General features: G+C 31.3%; 1 protein-coding gene across 16 annotated transcripts in view; it reads left to right on the top strand.

Annotated features, from left to right (window-relative positions):
• LOC118184279 (tyrosine-protein phosphatase Lar-like) overlaps positions 1-24332 on the top strand; it is a 732937-nt gene extending 708605 nt beyond the window's left edge. For all 16 annotated transcript variants that reach the window (XM_085819916.1, XM_085819920.1, XM_085819919.1 and 13 more), the window contains 6 exons: positions 4834-4910; positions 6536-6670; positions 10485-10610; positions 10709-10863; positions 14297-14432; positions 20499-24332. In XM_085819916.1, the coding sequence (XP_085676042.1) occupies positions 4834-4910; positions 6536-6670; positions 10485-10610; positions 10709-10863; positions 14297-14432; positions 20499-20567 (698 nt within the window). In that variant the 3' untranslated portion in view covers positions 20568-24332. The remainder of the gene's footprint in view (positions 1-4833; positions 4911-6535; positions 6671-10484; positions 10611-10708; positions 10864-14296; positions 14433-20498) is intronic.
• The last annotated feature ends 468 nt before the right edge of the window (positions 24333-24800 follow it).

Raw genomic sequence — 24800 nt, 5'->3', positions numbered from 1 at the left:
TCAGAACCATCTGCGGCTCGATCTATCAAGTGGGATGCCAACAAATTTGATAGACGGATTAATGATGATACGGGAAAAAAGATATTGTGAAAAAAAAATTAATTTTGAAAGTTGCCGATAGAGGAAAATGTGACGCTGTTCTGGTCTATACAACTGAAAATTTACGTGAAATGCAGGTAAAATTTAAAAATACAAATGCTTGGTTACATAAATGACAGCAGCATCAGTCATTCAGTCTTTAAAAACAAGGAGGAAATCCTGAAGGTATTCTGGACTCAACATATGTCTCGCTTTGCCTCAGCACACACTACTTATGAAGTACTTTCATCTCCGTCAATCAAATACAACCATCGTTCTTCATGAGTTTAGAAGTCATAACAACATGTATAAAAACCCTCTATCAATTAATGCATCGAAAGGCATTATTCAGAAGTTTGAAGAAACAGGATTAGCACTTCAGTTTAGAAAATTAACTTCAGTTCAAAATTAATTAGTAGACAGCAAGAACTCATGTTAGAACAGACAATTACTAATATTTTGACTTCAATCATTGATGGCATCCATGGGACCATTGCTGGTAATAACAATGTCTGGGGAACAGGGCAGCAACTGGATTTGAATCTTTCAGCAGTATGGCAAACCTTTAAAGATAAGCCATGTGCAGAACTTAAAACACAGCAATTATGATAAATGGATTTTGCAACAATTATGATAAATGGATTTTACAACAATTATGATAAATGGATTGATTTGTTATTTTCTCTGACATTTCTGGCCAGGATGAAGATCAACAACTGGTCATGGAGAATTATTTGGGGAGATGAGGCCCATTTGCATATAAATGGGACTGTTGACATTCACAGTTCTTGAATTCTGGCATTCCAATAATTCCATGCAGTTTAGGAAATCCTGTTGTATTCACCAAAAGCCATTGTTTGGTGTGGTTTCACAGCAGATTTTATTAGCAGACTATTCTTTTTTGAGATCATTACTCTAACAAGATCACACACCTGTTATCATGCAAGTGTATCCTATTCCACTACTTCAGCTGTGGCAGTTATTGTATCATGTAACTTTTATGTAGGCTGGAGCACCGCAGCACATTGATCTTTTAGTACAGTGCTTGTTGTCTCATCACTTTGCAGAAGAAGGATTAAAGTTACATTTTTCCACTTGCATGGCTGCATTGCTTCCTGAATCTAGTTCCCACATGACTTTTTCCTGTTGGTTTATTTGAAGTTCAAGATCTGTCTTGGTGGTGTCCCAACTGTGATGGCCTTAAATGGCAACATATCACGGCTGTGCTGAGTCTCTCTGGTTGCATTCAACTGTCAGGAAAGTCACATGTTGGATGCAGTGTGTGATCCATGGGAAAGGAGTCTGTACCTCTGCCGAAGAAGCGCTTTTATTGATACAACTGAAAATTTACGTGAAATGCAGGTAAAATTTAAAAATACAAATGCTTGGTTACATAAATGACAGCAGCATCAGTCATTCAGTCTTTAAAAACAAGGAGGAAATCCTGAAGGTATTGAATTAAATTTCCTGAATTTATTGAATTAAAGTGCCATGGATCACTGAAATACATCTGTAACCCTTTGGAACAGTTCATTTACTACATTAAAATGGGATTGCACTGAAATTTTTTCTTTGTTATTGATTTTTATAATTCTCAGTTGTATATCTCCTCATTTTCTTTTATCAGCATATTCTGGAACTAATGTTTTTGTTTTGTGTGGCTTGTGATATATTTAATGTGAAGATGAACAAAAGTCATTTCATTCATGTAATGGTGTAGCATAATGTTTAATTTCCAACACTGTCATATTTATAATATTATCATTTTATAACACTCCTGCTAGAATCCTAAAATTCTTATCAATTCACCAACATTCATGTTAGAGACACAATAACACGCCGAATAAATACTAATTCAGAAGTCAAAACAACAAAAATCAGCGTTATATTTACAAAATTTTCACAGGACTAGTTTCGATGGTTTTACCGAACCACCATCTTCAGCTGCAAAACCGCAAATGAACCAGATAGGAAATAATGATTAGATAAGATAAGAAAGCCTGGACAAGAATAAGTAAGTGGCGCCATCTGTTGGTGAAACCAGAACTAAAACATAATTTCTTTAAAGGCCGAGGCAAATTTGGATTGGAATTAGGATCGTTAACTAGAACAGAAAGATTTTTATGAATGTGAAATGCCTCTAGAAAATCCAGTTCTCCAATGGAAGATGTTTTTTGAATAATTTTGGCAGCAGAAAAACTGAAAGTGTGGTTTTCGGACCAACAATGTTGAGCAACAGAAGACTTCTGTGTTTCCTTTTTTCTAACATATGCCTCATGTTCCTTGACGCGAAATTTTAATAGACAATAACATTTACACCATAAAAAATTCAATAGAGTTTGTAAAAAAAGTTAAAAACATTTCTCCTAGTAATTTACTCATGGTTTCTTTTGATGTAAAATCATTATTCACCAATGTCCCATTGGAGGGTGCATTAAGATGTCTAGAAACCAGACTTCGCGAATTTCATTTCTCTTGCATCGAAATTGATGAGCTAATTTCTCTCACTCAACTCTGTTTGAAACATTTTGTTTTCCAAAATAAATATTACAAACAAACTGAGGGATTAGCCATGGGAAGCCCCCTCAGTCCCATCCTGGCTGATATCTACATGCATTATTATGAATCAAAATTGTTTGAAACTTTAAACTTCCCGGCATGGTTCCGCTACGTAGACGATACTTTTACTCTGTTTGAAGGTAATAAAGATGATTTAAATAATGTTCTTTCAACAATGAATTCTATTGATCCTGCTATTCAGTTCACTTTTGAACTTGAGACTTGCAATTCTCTTCCGTTTCTCGACATTCTGGTCACACGCAACACATCCAACTTCAGTACTACGGTTTACCGTAAACCTTCATCGGTTTGCCTTCCACCACACTTTAAATCATGTCATCCGACTAAACAAAAGTTAGCTTCATTTTATTCGTATGTTTTCCGTGCTCTTCAAGTTTGCTCCTCCAAACTAGCCCTTGATGAAGAACTAAATTATTTAAAAGCAATAGCTATTGACAGGGGCTTTCCACCCAACATTATTAATCAAGCAGTTAAAAAATTCTCATTTCAAAACACTAAAAGGCACACTCTTGTTTTAGGAGATTATAAAAATTCTGTTGTCATTCCCTTCTTTCCATCAATTAGCTATAAAGTTGCACATATTTTGCAGAAATTTAACTTTCGGGTTGTTTATTCTCCCATGAATAAAATTCCGAGTTCCATACTCAAGGACCCCATTCCGGATATGAATTCCTAGGGTATTTATAGGATTCCTTGCCAGTGTGGTTTAATTTACATTGGCCAAACTAAGAGAGCCTTAAAATTTCGCGTCAAGGAACATGAGGCATATGTTAGAAAAAAGGAAACACAGAAGTCTTCTGTTGCTCAACATTGTTGGTCCGAAAACCACACTTTCAGTTTTTCTGCTGCCAAAATTATTCAAAAAACATCTTCCATTGGAGAACTGGATTTTCTAGAGGCATTTCACATTCATAAAAATCTCCAATCCAATCCAAATAACGATCCTAATTCCAATCCAAATTTGCCTTCGGCCTTTAAAGAAATTATGTTTTAGTTCTGGTTTCACCAACAGATGGCGCCACTTACTTATTCTTGTCCAGGCTTTCTTATCTTATCTAATCATTATTTCCTATCTGGTTCATTTGCGGTTTTGCAGCTGAAGATGGTGGTTCGGTAAAACCATCGAAACTAGTCCTGTGAAAATTTTGTAAATATAACGCTGATTTTTGTTGTTTTGACTTCTGAATTCATGTTAGAGGTTTGAATGTTGAGAAGTAAAAATTTTATGGAACAAATCTGTTTTTTAACAATGTTTCAAAAAAATCAAGCTTTTTTTGTTTAACAGTTCTGAAAAAAAGTGCAAACTATTTTGTTAATCATCATCCTTTCTAACTTCATCATCAGAAAATATGTAGAATCCCAAAGAGCTTCTTGCTTTGCTTAGTAAATTTTCACAGGCACTGATTTCAGAATTTCCACAATCACTGCTGTTACTATTAGGATCATCCATTTGTAATCCTCAAAAGTTAAGCATATAAATTTCATTAAACAGAAATGGAATCACTTGTATTTCATTTAATAATAAATTAACAAAATATTCAGCAAAATCTGTCTAAATTAAATATTCAAAAAAGGATCAACTTAATAAAAAATATTTTTATAGTATGTGTGCATGGAAACTTTTTAATATGGTATAAAAATAAAAATTATTAAGCAGTAATGGTAATAATATTTGGGAGAAGATAGTTACTCAAGTTAGTTACTCTGCTAGACAATTCTAAATTAACAAATAAGGCTAAAAAAATATTAATGAATATAAAATTTTGTGTGTATATCCAGTTCCTAACCTTGTTTTATATTTTATTCCTGTGTTCTTTTAATTTATAATGAAATTTTATTTTCCTTATATATAAAACTTCAGAGAAATTTAGTTTGTCATTTTAATATATTTTAATATTTTTAATTTGTTACATGAAATGCGAGTTCTGTTAAAAAATAAGATATTACTTGTATATTGTAAATTACCTTTTTTTTTATTGAAATTTATCAGAATCTTTATATAATCTAATCTGATTTTGCACAATAATTATAATTCAGCATCTTTTATTCATTTTAGGAAGAAAAACTCTTTCATTTGTGTGCATTTAAAAATAGAAACTGAAAGAATTGCTGTGCATTATAACATGCAGTATTCATGTAAAAATTATTTTTTATTGATTATAATTTAATATTTAGATGAATCTACAAGAGTGTGCCTACAGCCTATACGAGGTGTTGATGGTTCTGATTATATTAATGCTAGTTTCATAGATGTAAGTTGTATTTGTTATATACTGCATATAGGATTAGAACTGTAAATCAAGAAGTGTATTTCTCACTCCACTATTTTCATTTATGAGTGTAACAAATGTGATTATATTAGTTTTAAAATATGTTTAAAACAATACTACAATTAGAATATATCATAATTATAAAATGATTTTATATATGTAATATTCTTCTATATACTTTTATGTTTTTACTTATTATTAGCCCAGAAGGTCTATTAATTTCGTTTTGGCATTTTGCTTTGAATCACTATAAACGGGGAATCACTTTTTAAATTGTTGCCAGCAAATATTAGAACCCTGCATTATATTTATAGAAATTAAATAATGAAGAATCTGCATAAATGTATGTACATTTCTCACATTGTGATAAAATAATGGGTACCTAGAGCCGTCAAATTTTGAATGATGTAATCCTCCACCCAAATATGGGCATCTGGAAGTCCTAGTTTAGAATTTGTTTTATTATCTATTTCATATTTTGTAAAACTTTTAAAGAAATTTTGATTAACAAACTCAATGATTTCAAAGCGAGCAATACCAACACTGTACGGGGGGGGGGCATTTTTATCTCCAGCACTCAAGACTGTGTGTTGGAAATTCTAAAGATATGCTCTTTTTAAATCATTTTATGATATTCCTGTTGAGTTTAATTTTATGGTTTAAGTGCAAAGAACATGATATTTAATAAATAAAGGTAGCATACAAAATGTTAAAAAAAAATGTCCCTTAGCATAACATAAAATCTGAAAACTTGCAGATTTTTTTTAATTATTATTTTTTTCCTTAATTAAGTCGATAAATTAGTAGTGTTGGTTCTATAGTTGGTACATAGTAAGCCTCCTATGTTCTCTAATGAATCGAATAAGCAAATGCTTGAAGCTTGCTATGACAATGAATTGCCTAGGATTGAGAATGGGGGAATTAAAAAGTAGAGAATAAATCGAGCTTTAAAGTTGAAAAGTTGAATAGGCGATAAGATTAAAAATTAAATAGTAAATAAAGGTAGACCTATTGTTTTATTTTGCAATATATTCAAACTTTGCTCAACAACGAACACTAAAGCTATCAAAAGGAATCAATTCATGATGATGGCCTTTAAGGAATAGGAATCTAACATGGAATTTAACTTTTTTACAATAATAATTTTATAATTATTTCTTTAACTATTGGAAATAAAAAAGAAATATTTTTCAATTTTCATATTATAATTTTTTTTAAAGAAGCTATAATATCTTGAGTCAAAATATGTTTCTGTTCATTTTCATTTGTTAAGTTTGTTCAAATAAATTACCATTTAATTTTTAACTTTATTTTTCCATTCTTGATTTAGAAAGTATAATTTTAATACATTTTATGACTGTTTACTATAATATAATCTCTCGATTTAACTAGTCTAAAAAAATCCATATTAACACATTCTTAAATTAATAGCCAAATGCCTTTTTAACATATCAGCTGATCTGCTCTAGTTACGTCATTTAACTGGACAAGTTAAAAATGTTATTGATATTTTTCCCAGATTTCTATTTATATTGTCCATTTATTTACTGAAAGGAACTTATCAGGTGTTATTCTTCTTTTTTTTTTTTTTTTTTTTTTTTTTTTAGGGTTACAAATATCGTAATGCATATATAGCTACTCAAGGCCCTCTTCCTGAAACAACAGAAGATTTCTGGCGTATGCTATGGGAGCACAATTCAAATATTGTGGTTATGCTTACAAAGCTCAAAGAAATGGGAAGAGTGAGTATCTTTTTATTTCTGTATAGAAAATATTACTGTTATTTTGTCCAGCAGAATTGCAGTGTTGTGATTTTTTTATAAGTTTGGTCAGTTTTTATGTGGGGTAATTTAAAATATTTCTCAGTTTGTTTTGTGTAAAAACTATTATTAATAAGTAAAAAAATAATTTATATTTCCTGCTGAACAGTCACCTTAGATTATTACGCACTTTTGACAGACAGCCTTTATAAAGCTCTTGGCAACAGTTCTGGACTCCATTATTTGCTACTACTTAAGGGTGTTTTTTAATAGTAAAGAAGATAAAAGTTCTTAATTAGTTCTCCTTTCAGCTTGAACTTCAAGTAAGGAAATAGATTAAAATCCACTGGAGAAAAGTTATATAAAATGTTTCAGAGTTGCCAGGATCTACATTTGCTAGATGCAATTGAACCACACTGTTGACTGTGGACTGTTGGCAGAGGACAAGGGCACCCTCTATTTACCATTGGTTATTTGGTTTTGCTCTACATCTGCTCCTGTCAAAAGGGAGAGCACCTGGTGAGGAAGCAAGTGTCTACAGTAAGCGAGCAAAGAGCACCATATATCTGCAATTGTATTTTCATTGTTCAGCTAGTAACAGGCAGCTATATGTATTTTTAGTAATTTTTAGTAGTTTTAGTAATTTTGTATTTTTATTGTAATTTTAGTACCATTCAGTGCTTACACTGAATGGTATTTAAAATTATATAGTATATAATAATATACAAAAGAATATAGTAATAACCTACAACAAGATACAGTTATTTAAATAGGCAGTAAAACAAAACAGAATTCACACAATAGAAAATGAATGATGAGTGCATTACATATATAGTTAATACATAGATGTATGAATGAATTAACAAATTTGTTTCTCAAATTATGCTTAAAGTGCTAAAGTGTGAGACAGGTGGTATAGGACAAATGTAGTAGTATGGGATTAGTTTGCATTATAGGAAATTCATATTCATCAGTTATATGTCTTTTGTGCTACAGAGATTCTGTGATACTATGTATAAAACATCCATTAGCATATTATCTGCTGAGATCACTGCTACTTGATATCACTTTTAAGTGACACATTGTATGATGTGTTATTTATGTAAATAGTTAAAATTTTTCAGTCACTAACATTCCTGTTTGCAGAGCTGGATGTACAGTAAATTGTGTATTTATTGCATGTGTTAAACACTTTTTAATATATTGTTATTAATAACCATGTCGAAAATTTAAAGGTATGCAAGGTAGCATTGGTCCTGTACCTAATCATAAAAAAGAATGCCTCGTTCAATATATACAGTTCATAATCTGATATATATTTTTAAAGGATTTAGCAGCTAAAAAATTCCTAATCTTTCCACCATAAATATGTTCTTACTTTCTTCTTATAAAATATCGTGTCAGTGCATAGGTCCTTGCCATTCTTCGTTGGGTTGCCATTTTTACCATGTTATGATTTTGTTAGTATAAACTACTCTACAAAACATTGCAATACACAATAACAAGACACTGATATGCTACATCATAAATCAATAATCACTCACTCATTCACTCAGTGATATAATCACCATCTTTGTCAATGACCGCTTGCCTCTCCTGTCTTTTGAGTTGAAGAAATCTGTTAGGCAGTTGATAAGAAAAGTTTCATCATGAAATTCTTGTTCCTGATTGTTGTTAGAGAGTAGAAAAGGTGGCAATCAGAAGGAGTGATAAATGTGCTGGAAGTGTTCATTTTTCTGTACCTTACACTTCATATTGATTAGCCTTGAAAATATCCAAAATGAGCTGTCTGTACATATGGGTACATGTCCATCTGTCTGTACATTCTGGGCCACTTTTTATGCACCATTCTGTATCATCCATGTATTCTTTCTCAATTCCTTTAAGAAACTTCGAAAAGCTGCATTTGAACTTCAGGAAAAGATGGTAAAGTTACAATAGATCTGTAACCAAGAAAGAAAATGCATTTATATCAGATTGGAATGTACCTTTTTTTAACCCTCTGATGTAGTAGCATCTTCTGAACTATTCTTTAAATATTTTATTTGATAAATTTGAATAGTAATTTATTTGCTGCTTATTTTCACAATACATAGTTCATGAGAGTGCACTAAATGGAAGCTTATGCCTTTGTGATAGTCTGCTCAGGTATAGCAGTAGGGTTAAGCAGAAAATGTGATGTCTAGTTTTTTGATGAGCTGAAACCAAAGTTGAGAAAAACTTGATCAAAAGCTGAAAATTTCTTAATTGAGTCTGAATAATTCTGTGATGTTCTGTAAATAACAAAAGATTTCAAGATGTAACAAATAAATGACTTTCTTTCATACAAGGTAGGTAAAACTGGAACATTACCGAGTTAATTTGGACAAATCATTTGATTATATCTAAATAATATTTGCATGGTTAGAAACTAATGCAGAAACAAGTTTTGGTATATATATATATATGTAATGATATTTTTAAAGCAATTGATTAAATTAAATTCTATTAATATTGCTTAATAACATGTTGGCGATTCTCTACCTATATTGCATCCCTGTTCCTAAATTTTGGCGAAATCCTTTCTTTAGTATAAAATATATTAACCTGTTGGCGCCCGCCAAATCGCCAAACTCATAAATCTGTCATATTACATAAAGTCCTTAAGAACACTCCTGATGAGAAGATAGCGTCACCTCGTGATTTCAATTAATATCGTTGATTGGAGGAGCCTCGTGACGCACACATATGTATAAGTAGGGCTTCTGCTCAAGGTACGAGGAGAACGCTTACGAGATGGATGCTAAAATAAACCTACCACTTTATATTCCAAAATTTGTCTCATTCCTGTTGCCCCGGCTGCAGAAAACAAATAATGTATGAGAAGTTACATTTCATATATATATATGTATCTGGTAATTACATTTGACATCCATAAAGTATTTGAGAATTGCAATGGCTGTAGCCAATGTAAGATAATGATTATTATAAAAATTTTGACTTCTTGTAATAAGACCCTTGTATAATCTCTCATTCTGTCATAGGTTTTATTTTTCCCCCCATATTCCCTCTTTTAAATCATGGACAGTATCAGCAGATTATATTGTAATGAAGTTCTTAATCTAACAAAAGGAAGTTTTGTAAAAGATTTTATGTGAGGAAGATTCGTAATTATATTACATTACACCTAGGAAAATCAGAAAAATTTTGTGCATCCAATGATCATCAATGGATTACTAATGTTTATTGGTCTCTTGAAGATCATTGCTTAAAACAGATTCTGAGCACATTGCAGGGATAAATCTTGAACTTTTTTGTTACATATGCATAGTTAAAACACTGATATGAAACATAAAAAGTTTAATCAATATTTTCTAACTCAGAAATATATCTCATAAATCAACCAAATGGGAATTATTGCTTAAGCACAGCTACAGGTAGAAGCTAGGCTAGAATCTGTATAGTACAAGCAATTGAGGTATTGCTAAACCTAGCTTAGTGTTAAGCTAACTATTAAACATAATGTTAAGCTTGGAGTGAGAGAGAAAGCCCTGAGAAGTGGTTTGAGGATCTGTCTTCCCTCTTCCCCTACCACCAAGCTCTAGAAAGGATTTTAGGCTTGCCATGTTGCTGCACAAACGCTGTGCACTTACAAAAATCCGTGCCTTCCCCAGATTCGAACCCAGGCCAAACAATGCAGCAATCAGCGTCACTAACCACTATACTGCCTGGGTGACATTATTGTTTAGGTAAAAGTACATCAAGAATGTATTTGTGTAATGAAGTAGTCTCAATTAATTTTTTATTCTGTTTCTAGGAAAAATGCCACCAGTACTGGCCAAGCGAACGATCCCAGCGTTATTTGTATTTTGTTGTGGATCCTATTACAGAATATAATATGCCTCAATATATCCTGCGAGAATTCAAAGTAACAGATGCAAGGGTTAGTATTTTAATTTATAAAATTATTTAAAATATAATGTATAAATGCAGTTTTTGCATTTTTTAGTTATCATGTTTATGAGCTGCTTCTTTTATAAGGATGGGCAATCCAGAACTATCCGTCAATTTCACTTCACTGATTGGCCGGAGCAAGGTGTGCCAAAATCTGGAGATGGCTTCATAGAATTTATAGGTCAAGTACATAAAACAAAGGAACAATTTGGACAAGAAGGTCCAATTACTGTGCACTGCAGGTAGGATACGCTATTTTGTTTTTCGCCGCAGGTGTGTAGAAACATAAAATTGTTTAATGTTTTTTAATTTCATTTCCTAGTATAAAATTTATTAGCCAAAAATGGTTGTGTGCAAAATAAAAATGTACAGAAATACTATGATATTATAAATTAATTCATTTCCTAAATCGGCAGTAGAATTTGAGGTAAAATCCGTAGCTGTTGTGTTAAATTAGGAGGGTCTTACTGGGCAATTAATTTTTTCCAAAAATTATAAGAACATATTTACTTGTGCTTAAAAATAAATTTTGAGTAAACTAAAAATTTATCTTAACTGTTTATGTTATGCAGATTACAATTATTCATAAATATATATATAATTTACATCATAATTATAAAATAAGTTGATTCCCTGACAGTGTTAAAGCATGTACTGATGGAGATCTCACTTTTCTTTGAAGCTGCTTTAGGTAGTGATAATACATTTTATTTTCTTTACTGGCTACTTGAACTAGCAATTGACCTTGATCCCATCTTCAGTAAGTTTTGGTTGAAGTAGGCAAACAGTGTCCAGAGGCAGAACAGCAACTTTCATACTTGAGTCAAAACCTGTAGAAAGATTTGAAATCAACAGTATTGCTTAGTTTCCCAAATGAACAGTAGCCACTGTTCAGGCACAGAAACAGTAATCAAAAACATAGAACACAAAAAAAAAAAAAAAAAAAAAATTTGAAAGGTTTCAGATTTTGAATTACGTCTAAAGGGGCATATTTTTAACATTTTGTATGTTACCTTTATTTATTAAATATCACGTTCTACGTACTTAAACCATAAAATTCAGTTCAAGAGCAATACATTCCAAGCTGTGACTCCGAGCGTGTTGGACTCACCTTGGTTAAGCTCAATTTTCGAAGAACTGACTCAGTCCAGTAGGCAGTCAGTTAGTTCACTGTTATTCTGCTGAGTACCTTCTAGACTATGCATGTGATTCCCTGAGGTCTCACTATTAATCATGTCCTTTTTTAGGACAGTCAATACTGATGAAGATGTTAGCAGCTATACGGACTCCGAACAATCAACGTTTTCCCTACCTCCCACCTCAAGGCATGAAGAATTTCTAAAGGATCCAAGATTATGGAAGAAAAACAAAAATAAGAAAGGAGAATAATAGTCAGAAAAAATTGAGATAAATGTGGGAAAGATTCAGGAAAAGGACCCTCAAAAAATCCGAGAGAAGAAGCTTCAGGAACTGGTCAAGGAACATGGAATAGAATACGTTATGAAACATCTAGAATTTGAAGCAAGACTGAAAGCAGCTTAATCACCTGAAGAAAAATCCAGAATCGTCTCTGCACGTGTCAAGGAAACAGCCCAGTTGCTCAGTAGGAGACAACGCACTGAAACAACCACCGATAATGTTGGTGCAGATGAAGAATTTACCACACTAAAGAAAATCGCAAAAATCAAGAAAAACCCAGAACTGATGGAAATTCCCCAAGAGAACAGATTCCAATTGCAGAAGAAAATTTAGAAGGTGAAGCCAGCGCAGAAGTCCCTCCCCCTCCCATTGTATTCTCACAGGAAGCAAACGACTGGATTATACTAGATGAAATGCTTACGAAGAACTGTACCGAACCTCATGAGTGTCAAATGAGAGGAAAATCAATCTTCGTCTATACCAAAATCTTAAAAGACTACAGTACGATGAATGAGCTACTTTTAGAAAAGAAAATCCCTTACCACTCATACCAACTTGACTGCGAAAAGCCAATACGTGTAATTCTAGAGAACCTCCCCACAACTTTTAAGGAAGAAAACATCCTACAAGAACTTAAACGCAAGAACTTTCCCATAGGAAAAAAAAAAAAAAAGTTGTCAAAATGACATGATGTTGAAATAATTAAACTTCCTATTTATCTACTTGAGCTCAAAATGACCCTATAAGGTAACAAGATTCATGAGCTGAACGACATATTCAGTTTCAACATCACTATCAAAAAGTTTAGCCCTAGGAAGCGACCAGTTCAATACTACCGCTGCCAGCAGTTCGGCCACTCACAATCATGCTGCAGTAACCCCATCAGATGCATTAAATGTGGACGGCGGTACAGGAGCAATCAATGTTCTATGAAACTGGAAGATAAGCCCAAATGTATATTTTGTGGACTTTGCCATGTCAGTAGTTACAGAAGTTGTAATGAGCACAGAAAATGATTTTAAAGGAAAAGCAGTACACCACAGACTAAAGTTCCCGAATTAACGGAGGAAAACTTTCCAAAACCAAAGACTACTGAGTTCTTAGCGCTGAACAAACCACCCCAAGCTACTTATAGCGAGAAACTGAAAAGTAAAATTACGCCTTCATCGAAGGACATCAACGACACCATGGCATGGATACATGACAAGATTAACACATTCTTAACCTCAATTATCTCGTGCATAGGACAAATCAGAACTGTTAAAAGTCCAGAGGTCTGTGGTTGGATTCCCAGGGAAGGTGGTTGCTATTTTTCATCTCTCTGGCTTTCCCAATTAACCTAATGTCTCTACAGTGGTACCCAAACTAAAAGGGTGTTGGATGAGGTTTCTCCACACCCAGGATTTGGCGATTGGGTTCCCTAAAAACCCTAATCACACTTTAAAAATTGGAGTATATAAGGTATTTCTCCCGCTTTCCTAGCTTGCCTTTGTGGTGTAGTGGTTCTGCACGCTAGGCCGGTATTCCAGAGATCCGTGGTTCGATTCCTGGCAAAGGCAGTTGCTATTTTTCATCTTGCCTGCTTCCAAAAACATGCCTAATGTCTCTACAAGTGAACCAATGCAAAATCGCAAAACCAAAACAATAGTCCTTCAAGAACAAAACCCCTTTCGACTGAAAAATCGTCCAAACTTTTCTAAACTATATAAAAAAAAGTCCCTTGTCATACAGTTCATGTCAACAAATACGAAAGGAAGGTAAGTTGGAGTAACATAAGGTACTACAAGTATTATTGTGTACAAATGGACTTAAAGTTACAATTTCCATAAATGTATAATTTGTATGAAATAACTCCTATTGTAGGCTAAGCTTTTTAGTTTTATTTTTGAATGTTAAATACAAAAAATCTAAAAAAATTAGAATTTGTGCAGATCTGATATTTTTTGCAAAATTATATCTTGGATTTCTTATAACTTCTCACTATCTTTATTATGTATGCTTGTTCCCCCCCCCATTGTACTGACATAATTTTTTCCTCTTTCAACCATATGGTTGCTAAAATGTGACATCAATATATGAAGGCTATACCTACTATTTCAGGGATGGAAATAAATCCTTCCTTCCCCCTACTGGGCACTTTTTTTTCCCCGATACTGGGCACTTTTTTAACAGATATTAATTGTGTTTAAATGAGAAAATCAAATTCTTGTGTTCATTATTCTGAAAATGCATTTAAACATTTATTTTTTAATTTAGTGCTGGTGTCGGTCGTAGTGGAGTTTTCATCACATTGAGCATAGTATTGGAAAGAATGCAGTATGAAGGTGTTGTAGATGTGTTTCAGACTGTTCGAACTTTGCGTACGCAGCGCCCAGGCATGGTTCAGACTGAGGTTAGTGGATATTTTAATGTATTATATTTCTTTAATGTCTCAGAGAGTAAAATATATGTTATTTTAACTTAAACAATGGCAATTATGTTAACTTAAAAAATTGTTCAAAAAAGTTGTTGTAACATAAGATAATACTTAATACAATAGAGCAACCAACTGTGTACCTAAGATAATCAGTATAGAATTAATAAATGTTGCTGGCTGAATATTTTGGGATGAGTATATATTTTATATTGTATCTAAAATTGAATTTATCATACAGCAGATGTTTTACAAGTCGTCAACACTTCAACAGATTTTTAAAAAAGTACATCTGTTTACTGTTAGGCTAGACACTCATTTTTGAAACATCATTTTTATATTGCTTTCAAGTAATATTATGTCACTGAATTCTTCCTGGCCCTGTTCAAAATTTAAATAGCTTAAAATATAGAAATAAGTTTTTGATAAAATAAATTAATATCAATTTTTAAAAAGTGCATCACACATTTTATGAAAAATATTTTAATTCTTTTAAATTAAATGCAAATGATGGTCATATATTCAATTTAATTCCATTCTCTGTAGCAGAATTCAAAATTTGTATGTAAATACTTGATGATTGTGCATATAAATTATTAAAATGTAATATCAGCCAGGAAGACAATCATTATTAGAGTGTTATATCATTCATACTATAATAAGATCACATGAGAATTTTAAATATTCTGTTGGTTTAAACTAAGTAGATTTCATGAATTTAATATGCATGCCCCTCAAACTGATTTTATCCTGCAAACAAACTTTTTAAATGACATACGTATAAATTTGAACTACCATCTTTTTACCTAGCTTTGAATTTAATATTTACCTAATCCAGTATCATAAACTTTTTGTTGTTTTGGTTTTTCAGTTCATTGTCTCTCACAATTTATTGTTTAAGCAGTTTGTTATGATGGCAAAGCTTTCAACAACTGCATTATAACCATCTCTAGTTTGTTGGTGGATTTTTTTTTTCTCTTTCATAAGCTGATGTATTATTAAAATATTAGGCACATGTAGTAGATATTATCTAGTTTTCCAACATGTTTAATGACATTGAGTGTATGATTAATTGTGAATATACTAGTGTATTATGCCATGTTACATTTTATGAATGTCAGTGTGAGATAAAGAAAACCCCATTGTGCTAATAATAATTTGTGCATACATCTGTATGCTTTCATAAATCCTTCTGCTTACATTAAGTGAAGAGGTTTAAAAATGGGAGATTTAAAACTACCAAACTACCTTAATTCCTGTATAATCAGCAAAAATGCTTCATAAGTGTTGCAAAATATTTATTATTGAAGAATATAACTAAAGCACTATGGCAAAAGTTCCGAGATCAAAAAAGAGAAAGAAAATGTAACAAGGAAAATATTCTAGCTTGACATGCTATAAAATGCTGTTAAACATAAAAGTAAAATGAGGAGCTTTTGCAAACTACCGAATCTATTTTGTCAGCTGAAGCTAGTATGAATGGTTTGATCGAACTACCCTTCTTTTATTGCTTTCTTAAGGGTTGTTAAGTTCAGGATCATTGTCCAGATTTACAGAAGATTGAAGAAAAGATCTCTGTTGACCTACAATTAGAAGGCGATTTCTAGTGCTTTTGTAAATTGGAGGCTACTCTTATGCAAGGATTAGGTCTGACTGTGTCCTTGTCCCATTCAGTTACTGACTGTAATGCTCGAAGAAGTATTTAACCAGAGATGTATCTTTTGTTGATGAACTGGTTGGCAGAAAGTTAATGGATATTTTTTTATGTTCAGTAATTCTCACCAATGTTTTTCTATATGTTGAATCCAATATACTGAGTTTTTGCATTTGTATCCTTACTCTTAATCAAGGTAGTACGCACATCAAAGTACCTGCTGTAATGGCATCCAGTTTATCTGATCTAAACAATTCCCACGTGGATGGGACTTGAGCAATGGTAAGTTTATAACCAAATCCTTGAAAATGAAACTGATACACAAGATGATCAAGCAATGAGGCAATGTTCTGCTTAATTTACTTTTCACTGATTCTTTTGTCAGTAGCAACTTTACATTTTGAGAAATAACTGCAAAAGTTTATCTCTTGATTTTCTTGGTAAATGCTTTAACAAAATCGGGAGAGTAAGTATTTTTGATCTTTTCTGTAAAATTTGATTGTAGAACAGAATTCTTTCACTCATCTTAAAAAAAAAAAAAAGCAGCTATTTTATGATGATGAAATGAAAAAGAATCATGTGGGATTATTCTTTGGTTGCATGTAGTCTTAAAAATATCATATTTCATGGAATAAAAAATTTAAACACTATTCTTGACTTCTCTATTTATCATAAATTGCAGTAAAGAATTTTGAGATAAAGGAAAACAGAGCTTTAAGTTCATCTTCTGAATAATGTGTTTGGGGGTTAATTTAGTGATATCAAAATATTAAATAAAAATTTCAGCCAAAATGGGTGGCATTGATGCTTCCATAAAGAAACCTTCTTTATGCCAAACTTACAAACAGTAAGAAGGTTACTAACTCAGAAGTCAAACAACAAAAATTTAGAATTATCCGTATTAATTAACAATTTTAATTCATACACAGAGAGCAAAGATGTAGTATTTGCATTGATGTACTGGTTGGCAGAAAGTTTGTAAATACCTTTTTTTTATGTTCAGTAGTCATTGCAGATCAGGCTAGTATACACATGTGATGTGTTTGTTGATGTTGTCAAAATGTGTTTGTTTGAAACAAACACATTTTGTTTACCAAAATAAATATTACAAGCAAACTGAGGGATTAGCCATGGGAAGCCCCCTCAGTCCCAGCCTGGCTGATATCTACATGCATTATTATGAATCAAAATTGTTTGAAACTTTAAACTTCCCGGTATGGTTCTGCTACATAGACGATACTTTTACCCTGTTTGAAAGTAATAAAAATGATTTAAATTTAAAAGTTCTTTCAACAATGAATTCTATTGATCTTGCTATTCAGTTCACTTTTGAACTTGAGACTTGCAATTCTCTTCCGTTTCTCGACATTCTGGTCACACATAACACATCCAACTTCAGTACTACGGTTTACCGTAAACCTTCATCAGTTAGCCGCACTTTAAATCATGTCATCCAACTAAACAAAAGTTAGCTTCATTTTATTCCTATGTTTTCTGTGCTCTCCAAGTTTGCTTCTCCAAACTATCTCTTGATGAAGAACTAAATTATTTAAAAGCAATAGCTTTTGACAGAGGCTTTTCACTCAACATTATTAATCAAGCAGTTAAAAAATTCTCATCTCAACACACTAAAAGGCACACTCATGTTTTAGGAGATTATAAAAATTCTGTTGTCTTTCTCTTCTTTCCATCAATTAGCTATAAAGTTGCATATATTTTGCAGAAATTTAACTTTCGAGTCATTTATTCTCCCATCAATAAAATTCCAAGTTCCATACTCAAGGACCCCATTCCGGATATGAATTCCTGGGGTATTTATAGGATTCCTTGCCAGTGTGGTTTAATTTACATTGGCCAAACTAAGAGAACCTTAAAATTTCACGTCAAGGAACATAAAACATATGTTAGAAAAAAGGAAACACAGAATCTTCTGTTGCCCAACATTGTTGGTCCGAAAATCACACTTTCAATTTTTCTGCTGCCAAAATTATTCAAAAAACATCTTCTATTGGAGATCTAGTTAGATCTAGTTGTTCTAGTTAACGATCCTAATTCCAATCCATCTTTGCCTTCAGCCTTTAAAGAAATTATGTTTTAGTTCTGGTTTCATCAACAGATGGCGCCACTAGCTTATCTTCTGTCCAGGCTTTCTTATCTTATCTAAGAATTATATCCTATCTTGTTCATTTGCGCTTTTGCAGCTGAAGATGGTGCAGAGTCGTAGCTAGGGTTTCCAGCGCCCAGGGACATCTGAAGATTTCGCGCCCCCTACTGCTTGCCAAGGATGGAAAACATTTAATTCTAAAATGTGGTAACATCAGTTTGGTGCCCCCTGGATTCTGCGCCCGAGGATAGATGCCCCCCCTCTAGCTACGCCCCTGGGATGGTGGTTCAGTAAAACCATCGAAACTAGTCCTGTGAAAATTTGAAAATATAATGCTGATTTTTGTTGTTTAATTTCTGAATTAGTATTTGTTCGGCGTGTTATTGTGTCCGTAGTAAGAAGGTTGCTTTATGGAAGCATCAACGTCACCCATTTTGGCTGAAATATTTAATTAAGTTACCCCAAACCCTTTTTTATTTTTTTGGGGGGGGGGGAGAAGTATGTTGAGAATATCTTTCTCATAGGGATATATTCAGAAGATGAACTTCTGAACACATTTTCATTTATCTCGACATCTCCAAGCTACAATTTATGATTAAAGGAACAGTTAGCATATCTTTATCTCTCAATTTCGAGAAATGACGATATTCTTCTTAGTACAGTTTACCATAAACCAATTGACAACCCAGCAATAATGAATCCTGAATGATTATTTTCTATTTCATCCTAAAAAAATAGCTGAGCTAAAGAATTATGTTCTGCATACAAATTTTAGGAAAGCAAATGCAAATACATCCTACAAACTACACCAAACAATGGATACCTTTCCAATTTAATGGGAAACTTTTCCATAAATGAGATTTTATTCTCAGAAAGTAATGTTGTTACTGACACAAGAATCATATAGAAATAAACTTGTTAGAACATTCCTTAACTGTCCAATAATCCATATGCAGTTCCATTTTCAAAAGATTTGATTATGAATTTGCCCTAATTCCAGTCCTATCCATCTGAGAATTGTTAAGAACAGATAAATTGGATACCACAAGATACTTCAGGTGTGTATACTAGCCTGATCTGCAATGACTACTGAACATAAAAAAAGGTATTTACAAACTCTCTGCTAACCAGTACATCAATGCAAATACTACATCTTTGGTCTTTGTGTATGAATTAAAATTGTTAATTAATACAGATAATTCTAAACTATATTCAATTTGAAAATATACTAAATCATATTAGAATATGTATTGATTTGAGGCATATCTAGAAAATATATCCTACCAAAAAAGGCCTATTTTCAATATAAAGCAGTATTTGCAAAAGTTAGTATTCCACTATTTGATAATTACTTTAACTACAAATTAGCAAGAAAGTTGGGTAGGGTCTTGTTTAGGGATAAAATTTATTATTTAAATAATGCTAACTCTATAACAATATACTATAATTATTATTAACAGAATACCTGTGAAGACTTTTTTTTAATGCTTACTCCTTAAGCCATGAATTTTAAGTATGTGGTTTCTGCATTAAATACGTTTATCTCAAAATTTAATTTTTTTAAGTTTTGCCAACATGCAGCCCTCGAATGATATATTCTTATTTTTATACAAAAGATTTAGAAAGAAGCATTATAAGTATATTTATTATTAGCCATAAATATGAATTCTGCAAATTCTGAATAGCAGGTGATAATATTTGTGGTATAATAATTGCTGTATTTTTCAACTATATTATTTGATTTTGATTTTAGTCTAGATTTGAGATGTTTCGGTATAGTTTAACATATTTTAACACCTTAATGTGTCATTTTGTGCGGATGCGTCGAGAAATTGGAACAGAGAATTGAGACTGTTAAAATTTTTCAAGACACTTTGTCTAATTTTAAAAAAATTTTTGTAGCAAAAAAGTTTCAATTGTCTGTTTCGGCGAAAAGCGTAATGGGGTTAGCTTGATTCGACGTTCAAACAAATTAAATTTCCCTTGAAAAGCCAGTTTGGAAGTCGAGTTGGGCTAATTTACCATTTTCCGCTTACTTTTTTATCTGATTCTGTTTTTTTAATGTTTTACATGTTTAATGGTTTGATTTTCACATGTATTAATATTTTTTTTAAACGTGTTGAACTTTTTGGAGCAACAGCTCCTGGTAACTTTTAGGCTAGCTTACTACAGTTTTTATATTTTACTTATTTTGCAGCATATTGCGCAAGATGTTTTCTAGACCAAATTGGTTTTTCAAAATTGTAATTACTACCTTGCTTGATATATTTATTTCTTTTTATTATAGGATCAGTACCAGTTCTGCTACCGGGCATCACTAGAATACTTAGGATCATTTGACCATTATGCAAACTGAATTCCAATAAATTTGCTAGCATGTGTGTGAATGGAACCGATGCTAAATCATCTTGCCAAAGCATTCTTCTCTCTATGCTAGGACAGGATGGTGCTACCTTATATTTGTCATGTCTTTGAAATGTGAATTAGTGAATGAAACTGTGCACAAAACATAAATCAACGATTGTATTGGTGCTGAATATGATGAAGCTGCCAGCATGGTTAACCCTTTTTTTCTTAAAAAAGAGAAATGTGCACATGGCATCTTTGAAATTCTGTCTTCTTTGTTCACGGACTTAAAAAAAATACAGCCGCTAAAGAAGTGTAAGCCATCAGACTTGCCAACACAATACAGTGGGCTTGTTTGTGGTATATTGTTCCTGATCAGTTGTAAGTTAGACTGATATATACAACAACAGTTATCAAATGAAAATTAAGTATTGCCACATATCTTTTCATAAGTTGTACTTTTCCATTCTGTGAGAACATATCATCGTATGCTTCATTTTGTCACCTATTTATTTCATTCTCAAGTAACGTTAGGTTTGTGGCAAACATAGCATCTCGAACTTAACATTGCTCAGACACTAAAATGTATAAGTTGAGCGATTCTTAATTTTTCATTTGAAAGAAGAAATTGACAGCTATTTCTTTATTTAAAGAAACAATTACCGTATGAAACTTTCTGCACAATGTGTCATGCACTGCCCTGTTACAAAGTTACAGCTTGTTTGGTTATTTGATCTCGAATTTTTTGTATCAGAGATGGTTATACATTCTATGACTTCTGTTGCATCAAAAATTAACATTATCACTTAATATTATCAATGAAATTATAAACTATGCTTAATATTTAACAGCATATACATGTCTGTAGATTATCATTTTTATTAGTTGCTAAAATTAAGTATGCTTACAAAAAGTATGTCTTGCCAGTAAATACAAAATGTGTACTGTTTGCATTTTTACTGACAATTATAAAACCGAGTCAAAATGATGACTGGGTTGTGTAATTTGTATTCACATAGTATGTTTAGAAAATGTGCGTTTAATTTCTATAAACATTTCTGTGATAAATTTTCATTTTCTTTTTTGACTGAAGATTATATACCAATTTAGTTATTTGATGTAAAGACCAACTTCATTCTGTTTTTCAGTTTCATGTCTTATCACATATCAAAATTTGATAAATAGATTTTTGACTTTTTAAAAGGTGCAGTTGATAGTGATCTTTAAAAATAGTTTAGCAGCTCCATATGTTAGAAATTAGATATCTTGGTTTATACTGTAACCAAATTTTATATTATATGTGCCAGCAAAATTTTAAATGAGATCAATTTATATGTAATTATTGAGGGGTTACATTTTTAGAAATTATTTATTATTTTAAACCAAGTATCATATAATTAATCACACTTGAAATATTTAACATATAATCCAACCATGTGATGAAAATTTCTTTACTATATCAGAAATTATCCTTTTTTTTTTTTTTTTTAATGAGTATTTTTTATAAGCACTTCCCGTTTTAATTATTTGATGTGCTTGATTTGTTTTTGTACTTCTTTAAAAAGGAAAGAGCTTGCATTAATTATCAAGCATGTTTCTGAATCTCTTTTAAAATTATATTTTATATTTACAAAACAGTACAGTTTGAATTTTCTGTACTGTGAATTTAATTAAAACATATGTAACTCTTATTTGATTTATTTCTTCTTCCTGCCAAAAAGTAATTGTACTCTTTTCATTACAAAAATAAAAGAATATCTCTTAGCTGAAATGAATAAAATAAAAATTATGTGGACTGTTAAATTTTTCAGAGTAATTTTTATTTGATATTAATTCTTTAAAAGTTATGTCTATTTAATACTCATTATGCATGAATATGCTTCTGGATGACTGCTTTTTAAACTGAAGCATGGATACTGTAGTAGCTGTCTAGTCAATACAGAAAGTTCTAATGCACATTTGAAACTATTCTTTCCTAATTTTTAAGGGGGGGGGGAATCTTTACCAAATTTTAATTAGTTTTCATGAAAAAATCAAACAAAAGTGACAACCTTACAAACAGACTACAGATTGCTGATTATCTAATTGATATCATTGCATATTTTCCAAATAATTTATGTTGATTTCTTTATTTTTTTAATCTAACCATGTATGAAAATACCAAAATCTTTAACACGGGTACTTAATAATTTTATTTTTTGTGATTCTGTGCTATTTTTTAATATGTGTTTATTTCTGATCTTTTTATTTTGATTTTTTTTTATATATTAAAGACTTGTGTAAGGTTTACACATTTGTATTTTATTGTTGTTTGTGTTTCATGTCATAATGTGTGTCTGCAATTTATATCTAGCAACTATCATCTGATCCTTGTGTTTACCTTCTGATGCCCTGAGAGAATTTTTTGTTAATAGACTTTTTTGTGTGTTGTAAATATGTATATTATGAAATAGTATATTCCTAGTGTAAATGTTCTGTGGAAGTGTATTTTTATGCTACAAACAAGGATAGATAACTACTTAAAGTTACTAGAGTGTAGTTATAATTTTTTAATCTTGTTTCTTAAAATAATCAAATTCAGTTTTTCAGCTTGGAAACTTGTCAGTCTCCAGGTGTCCTCCCTTGCCATACTAGATTTAAAGCTTCATCATGAAGGGGTTGAAAATTCAGGCAGTTGAAAATGATCGGAATAAATTATTTGGGTTTTATTAATTAGTGTTCAATGGAAAATCTTTAAACAGTTTTATCATCATTAACAAATAGCATTGGTTTTAGTAGCTCTATATTCAGCTAATTGTGATTGGTTTCCAAAGAATATGGTCAAGTCAAGATTATTTTTTATGACAGAAAAAACAGTATAAATTTAATATACTAGAAGAAGAAAACTATAAATTTTATGATTTTTGTTCAATTTGTGTGGTTTTTAGTACTTAAAATAATCTCAAATTATTGTTGCAAATTCTGAATTTTTATGTTTCCATATCATGTACTTTTTAAATTTATTGTAATAAATATTGAAAACTGAAATATGAATACTCCTTATGCTTTAGAAAATTGGCTGTTAATTATTATTCAAATAATTACAATTTTTTAAAGAGCAAAAACATGAAATGTATGTTTTTGTATAGAGCACCATTTAAAAATCTAATTTAATTCATCCAGAAAAAGCCCCTGTAATTACACCCAGTTGATATTAATAAAAATTTCTTTACTGTTGAGTAATTATACATGTTAAATGGAAAGTATTTTATAATTTATTTGCGATATTTACTTTGATATTCGTTTTGCTATTATTTATTAGTAATACCCTCCAGTTATTTCCCAGAATTTTATATTAATCTGCTCACATCATAAGTATTTATTTTTCAGTTCTCTAAAAAAAATTTTAAGTAAAATATTCATAGTTTTATATGCTGTTTATGACCTTTATGCAAACTCTGTTATCAGAAAATATCAATTGAAAAAAAAATTCTTTCAAAACAAGTCTTTTAACTCAATCCATCTCGTATGCTGTGATTCTTTCAAAAGTGAAAATTTGTTATCTCTTCTGCTGCAATGAATGATTAGTAATCAGAACAGAGGGAACGAATGCATCCCACCGGCTTTTTAGTGAATGTTTGTTTGTATTAATTCAAATTGCAAGCTGTGAATGTTTTTAGATATGCATTTATTTTTGTATGATTAATGATGTCAAGTGCATAGACTGTCAAGAGAAATTATGAAATGAAATTTTGTTTCTTAAGGGCACATAAATAAAATCACTTGTAACTCCTGATCTTTGTGTTATGGTTGTTTTTATGTGCGAATTTTGATAAATTATATATCATTCTCAATTAAGGGAAAATTCTCCCCTGGGGAGGAATTTAATAATTTTGGGGGGGATGCGATCTACCTTTTATTTACTTGTTAAATATCTAATTTTAATTTATGAATATAGAAATCTATATTTATTTTTATTTTAATATTTATCAACATTTTCTATATTTTTTTCTTGTTTAATATATAAAACATATTAAAAATAATCTAAATTTAAATAAATATATATGTATTTTTTTAGTTTTGAAAAGGAGAAGGGAATGGTCTTTTAGCATTGATGAAAGGGGTGCATGGAGCAAAATAAGGCTAAGAACCTCTGTTATATATTACATAGTAGATGCTGCTTAATGTTATATTGGTTAATTTTATCATTCGGATATTGGGATCAACAATTCATCTAACAGAATCAAAATATTAAAAAAAAATT

This window comes from Stegodyphus dumicola, chromosome 7, assembly GCF_044657685.1.
Source record: "Stegodyphus dumicola isolate Sdum_Otavi_A_Nest chromosome 7, ASM4465768v1".
NCBI lineage: Eukaryota > Metazoa > Arthropoda > Arachnida > Araneae > Eresidae > Stegodyphus > Stegodyphus dumicola.
Note: the sequence above shows the minus strand (reverse complement) of the source record. Positions and strands in the feature narration are given on the sequence as shown.